The sequence below is a fragment of the Cyprinodon tularosa genome, unplaced genomic scaffold (genome assembly GCF_016077235.1).
Source record: "Cyprinodon tularosa strain WSP-4 unplaced genomic scaffold, ASM1607723v1 ctg814, whole genome shotgun sequence".
In the NCBI taxonomy this organism is placed as follows: domain Eukaryota; kingdom Metazoa; phylum Chordata; class Actinopteri; order Cyprinodontiformes; family Cyprinodontidae; genus Cyprinodon; species Cyprinodon tularosa.
The window spans coordinates 213,999-219,998 of NW_024039579.1; the positions used below are offsets into that span (position 1 = coordinate 213,999).

Genomic DNA, 6,000 nt, shown 5'->3' on the forward strand with positions numbered 1-6,000 from the left:
TTAAAGTTCTGCTCTTATGGCTTTTATTGTCATTTTTTATACACAGAGTTCAAACGAAATTTGGTTTTGTACAGCTCTCATGACTTTTCCATTTCTTAAAGTGCAGCAGTGATCAAATGTAAACAGTGTGGTGCAAAAAAAAAAAAAATGCATTGAAATATGTGGTGCAGTTATGCAGTTTTTTTGGTTTGGATGTCAGTTTGAATATTTTATTTTATAAGGTCCAGGCTCTTTGTCAGCAGAGCTCTGGGATTCAAAGTCTAACCAAGGTGTGTTTTTCATCCAGCTGATGGCGCTACAGTCTCGCTTTGGGACAGACGAACGGTTCCGGATGGACTCCCGGTTTCTGGAGGAAGAAGAGGATGAAGAGGAGGAAAAGCAGACAGGTGAGAAGATTTGGATAAAGATGAAGTCAGGATGAAAGCAGGATGTTTCATTAATGATCAAACGGATCAAACCAAACAGAACCAGTTAGTTTCTTTCCTGCTGATAAATCAAAGATAAACCATCTTTTGCTTCATGATCTCTGGCATTTATTAGCTGCATCATTACATCAGAAAATATGGTCTAATTTCTGCGGATTTCATTCCATTTAATCACTTCTTTGATCATATACTGTTTTAAAGTATCTGAAGTCTCTAAAGTTGCTTTTAGTTGCATATTCTGAAGATTTTTCTCTTTTTAATTTTAAAAAGCTGGAAAAGAACATTGAAACCTTCCTGGAAACATGTAGACTTTCAGTAATGCTGGATATTTAGTATATCATCATCTATAAACTAAATAAAACACATCTGTGCTGCTAGTTCAGCAGGACAGATGTCTGGTGTTACAAACATACAGCTTCCAACCCGGCATGATACTTTTCTCTGTCAGATCATAACAGGCTCCATGCCAGGAGCAGCAGAGACGGTCTGTGCATGCAGGAACATGAAATAAATGGTAAACGGTTCAGCTTTGATTTGTGTTTAAGGCTACGTTCACACTGCAGGCCTTAAGGCTCAAATCTGATTTTTTGTTTTTGTTAAATCCGTTTTTTTTTTTTTTGTTTTTTTTTGCGTTGCCATTTCCAAATATATGCGACTTGTATGTGATCTCCTGTGTGACCTGCATTCAATCTAATCCAACTTTATTTATAAAGCACTTTAAAATTTCTCAAAGGACAAAAGTGCTGTACAGTGAAACAACATAAAACCATTTCACAGACTTAAAAAAAAAAACATACAAGCATAAAAGATTAAATTAAAATCGAAAGTATAAAATCTATAATAAAATTGATTTAAAATAAGGTATCACAGACCATAATCAACATCTCACACAGTTTAGAAAGCCAAAGAATAGAGATGAGTTCTTTAAGATTTAAAATCAGACGAAGAAGTAGATAATTTAATTTGCAATGGAAGGTTGTTCCACATTTTTGGAGCTGCCACAGAGAAAACCACGATGGCCCCTAATGTTCCGTTTAGTTTTTGGCTCCTTAAGAAGCAGCTGAGTGAACGGGAGGGTGCATGAAGGCGGAGCAACTCAAAAAGATAAGATGGAGCAAGACCATGGAGAGACTTAAAAACAAATAAAAGAACTTTAAAATGAATCCTAAAATGTACAGGGAGCCAGTGTAATGAGGCTTAAATTGGGGTAATGTGCTCATATTTACAAGTGAGAGATAAAAGACGTGCTGCAGCGTTTTGCACTCTCTGGAGTTATGCACAAACCCCATTTATACAACGCAAGTTTGCCGCATGAACGGTAGAGGACGCAGTGATGTCACAATCAATCGTGCTCTATGTTTGCAGAAGTTAACATGAATGGTAGCACTGGAGCGCATCTAACGATCTTTTCCAACCATTAAAACTCAATCTTTTCAATATGGTTAAACATAAACACTGCTCACCGCATCATCATCCGCTGTGGTTGTTGTTTTCTTCTCGCTTCTGCATAGCAAGACCCAGAATAGTGATCTTTGTCGGGTATTATTGACATTCAGGTGGGATGGATGCGACCTGGCCGTTCAGATGCAGGTCGCATTTGAAAAGCTCAGATTCGTATCGGATTCAGGTCCACATGGCCAAGCGGCCTGGGTCGCATTGGAAAAAATCGGATCTGTGTTGTTCTGACAGCTATGAAAAGATCAGATCCAGGTCGCATAGGGGCAAAAAAATCGCATTTGGGTCACTTCAGGCTCCTGTGTGAACATAGCCTAAGCCTGTAACAGTTTGACTGCATGAAGCAGATCCACTCATCCCCCTCCAGCAGAAGAAATGAGAACTTCTTCTTCTGTACAGTCAACAGTAAAGCTGTGTCCTTCTTAAGAGATTGTGGTTGATGACATCACTTACTGCAGGTCTCTATGTACCAAAACATTCAAGGGTTTTTAATTGTTTATTTAGAAGCACAGAAGAGTCTGATGGACGACGATGAGGCTCTAGAAGAGGAGAAGAAGAAGAATCTGTCCATCCTGCAGAGCGTCCTTGGAAGCAGCCATCAAAGCAGCAGCAAGTCGTCCAGCAAAGCCAAGAAGTTCAGGTGGGTCTGGAAGTCAGAAGTTTGCCAGCTGTTAACTTTTCTGAAACTAAAGTCTTTTTTTATTTATTTTCTTCTTCTGCAGAGACGTGTCTGCGCTGCATTACGACCCGAGCAAAGAGGAACACGCTGCGTTTGAGACCAAAACAGATGAAACCCAGAAGGAGAGGTAAAGAAACAACCTCCATCCTCAGTTCAAACCGGCTCCTTCCTCCATGGCTGAGTCTAATTCCTGTTGAAGCTGAAACCGACCACTTCCTGGCCACCCCCCATCAGTCTGCAGACACTTTTTCACTCAAAGTTTAGCTCAGAAAACTCACAAAGCAGCAGATTTTTTATTTAAATAAATCTGTCTAAGAGAGAAAGTTCAACTTTGCAAATACTAGAGATCCAATCAGAGGTTTTCCATCAGCTTCCTGTGGATCTCTTGTTGTGTTTGCAGTAAGGCGGCCCGCAGGAAGAAGAGGGAAGAGGCTCAGAAGCTTCCTGAAGTCTCCAAAGAGATTTACTTCGAGGTGACTGGAGACCTGAAGGCCGTGTTCGGACAGACCAACGACGGCTCTGCTGAGGGAGAGGAGGAGAGAAACTGGGATCAGCTGGAGGATGAAGAGGGAGGAGGAGAGGAAGAACAGGCGCTGTCCTCCCTCCTGTCAGCTGATCCCAGCACCAAGTCTGAGGAATCCACTGGATTCAGGTTTTCCTTCTTTGGAGACGAATCAGAGGCTGGAAGCGGAGAAACGAGTGAGTCTCAACAGATCCGTTAATCAGACCGACGTATGGAGCATATTTCTATTAATCGCTTTAATCTCTTCAACAGCCGAGTACAAAGCTGAGAAGATCCAGGCTCCCAAGGTCTCCTGGCATCAAGACCCACGTTTCCATGACAGCAGCTCTGAGGAGGAGGAGCAGGAAGAAGAGGAGGAAGAGCAGAAGCAAAGCAGCTCTGAGGCTAAAAACACAGAGTGAGGAAAAGATCCGAGTTCATCGTTTTTAATTTAATCCAGTTTATGATAAAATTCCAGTAGAAGAAACAAGACAATTAGACTGTAAGTAAATAAATATCATAGTTGAAGACGAAGTCAGAACAGTTTGCTGCTGATGCACAAATAAATGCATCAGTAAATACTGAATAACTTTATTTATTTAGAGGTCTGTAGATGTTTATGGCTTTCCTTTAGACTGATATTTAAATGAAAGCATGAAATCAGGTCTATAAAATCAGGTTTATTAAAAGAAAGATCCTTTGGATGAATCAAACTTTTCACACAACAATTTGTAAAAATCTCATCAGCTGCATCAACTGCAGGGATGCACTTCTAATGATACGCTCAGACTGCAAGCAGCAGGAGCATCAAAAATAAGGGAGCTGCTTCATTTTTTATGCTTGTACAATTTACTTCTGTGGTAAGTAGTGATCCTCTTGGAGCCTCACAACGAGACAGAAAGTTCAGTTTATCAATCTCCTCGAGGAAGAAAAAAAAAAACTTAAGGAGCAGAAAAAACGGATATAGTAAAGTAATGATCCTGTTGCGCCTCACAAAAAAACAAAATAAAGTGGGGCAGGTTATTAAGCACGGCATATTGCTCTCACCTCTATGAAAAAAGAAAAGCAAAACTTGGATAAACTTCCCAGATCTCTCTGAGAATCACAATCTGAGAATTTAGGTGTAGATCTCATTATGTTTTTAATAAAGGCGTATAAAGATTTGCTATAAGCTATAGGCTTTGCTTGAGCCTACTGCTGGACCGGTTTTTTTGTTGTAACTTTTCATAAACTGACCCAGTCAAATGGGGTAAATTATTTAAATTTGTTTATAGCACAGAGACAGAGATAAAAAAAATATCTGCACAGATCTGCTCACCCTGCCTAGTCAGAGCCTCTCTACATGCAGTCAGTGTGACATGGAAAAAATTCCTATCAGAGATTAAAAAGCTGCACCCAACCGGTGTGTTTGTGCATCAGGCTGTGCACTAGGGGGTGCTAAAGAATTTAATCACCTGAACATTTGAGATCCTCTCATCTAAACAGGCTCCAGATTAAGTTGAGATTAAAACTATTTTTAACCAAATCCAGTTGTTATTTTTGAATTTATTTTTTTTAACATACCAATATCTGTTCTCTGAGTCTCTTAAATGACTTTAAATGTGGAATTTCTTGATGGATCAAAACATTTATTTGTTTAGATATTATGTCTTCCTGAAGAAAACTCTGCACTCACATGGTTTTGGACAAAAAAAGATCATCGATTTTATTTAAGATAAATTTTCTACCTTTTGTTTTTTTTTCTTTACAGAGTGGAGGCTCATTCAAAGCCTGATTTCTTCTTCTTCTTCTCTTCTGATGACCACAGACTGAAAGGTGGGAGGTTTTATGGCACTTTGTGGTGCTGGTCCTTCTTTTTAAGTTCTGAACATAACACATAATGATTTACCTGTTTGTTCAGTTAAAGTCTGGCTAATTGTTTTAACCTCTGCTCTGTTTCCTCCTTCAGAGGGACCCAGGTTGTTCTGTCGGACCTCCCAGCTGGAGCAGCAGAGGGAGCAGTGGGAGGAGAGGACGATTACGCTCAAACAGGTCAGTATCATTTCTGTCTGCTCCATCAGTGATTCTTTGAACTAAAAAGAGTGACTGGAATCACTTTGGTTCCTAAATCAGACTGAAAATGCTGTTTTAAAGTCTACTTTGTCGCCCCCTATAAGTATAAATCTCTGAACTGTTTTGTTCAAGCAGCAGATCCTTAAATCAATAATCTGCAGAAAGATCTTCACAAACTTCTGCAAAAGTTGGATCTGAGAGGATTAGAAGCAGAAAACTAAAATCAGCAATGAGAAGGAGTTTACCTTGTTTTTCTTCAAAATCTCTGATTATATGCTGGGAGACTCCTCTGGTTTTTAGATATACAGGATTAGGCTCTGATGGTTATTCTACCATAATAACAGAAAACATGTCTGTCAGACGAGGCAGAGTAAAGAGCTAAACACATCTGTTTTTACCTGCTTCCTCAGGAGTACCGCAAGAAGCATAAAGATGCCAGGAGGAAGCTGAAGACCTTTCAGAAGAGCTGAGGATTGTGGGAAATGTTGTCTTTGTGTTCCATTAAACTCTTAATCCAGGGATGATTTCCTCCTCCTCTGTGGTTTCAATGTTCTGATCCAGCAGGAGTGAATTTATCTCTGAAGAGTCTGTGATGTTCTAGTAGCTGCTGAGTTCAAACTGGATTTGTGCTGCAGCCAATCAGCTACAGGCAAACAAAACTAGATTAAAACATAAAGAGTGTGAGATTGAAACTCAGGAATAATAAAACAAGTCTCTGAAGATATGTCATTATTATTTTTACTATATCCACCCTTTAATAAAGAAGCAAACCTCTAAGTTTGAACTTAATGACTCCTGGGCTACATTTGACTTCTGTCTGTTTGATAATTGATTAAAATACATTCAATAAAATGCATCATTTGTTTACACAGTGAAACATCTTTGTA

General features: G+C 39.4%; 1 protein-coding gene across 1 annotated transcript in view; it reads left to right on the top strand.

Moving 5' to 3' along the window:
• nol8 (nucleolar protein 8) overlaps window positions 1–5,630 on the top strand; it is a 29,814-nt gene extending 24,184 nt beyond the window's left edge. Inside the window, exons 11-18 of the mRNA XM_038272026.1 lie at window positions 287–386; window positions 2,385–2,520; window positions 2,603–2,686; window positions 2,960–3,258; window positions 3,335–3,479; window positions 4,812–4,876; window positions 5,010–5,092; window positions 5,524–5,630. Coding sequence (XP_038127954.1) covers window positions 287–386; window positions 2,385–2,520; window positions 2,603–2,686; window positions 2,960–3,258; window positions 3,335–3,479; window positions 4,812–4,876; window positions 5,010–5,092; window positions 5,524–5,583 — 972 coding nt within the window. The 3' untranslated portion in view covers window positions 5,584–5,630. The remainder of the gene's footprint in view (window positions 1–286; window positions 387–2,384; window positions 2,521–2,602; window positions 2,687–2,959; window positions 3,259–3,334; window positions 3,480–4,811; window positions 4,877–5,009; window positions 5,093–5,523) is intronic.
• Window positions 5,631–6,000: the final 370 nt, after the last annotated feature.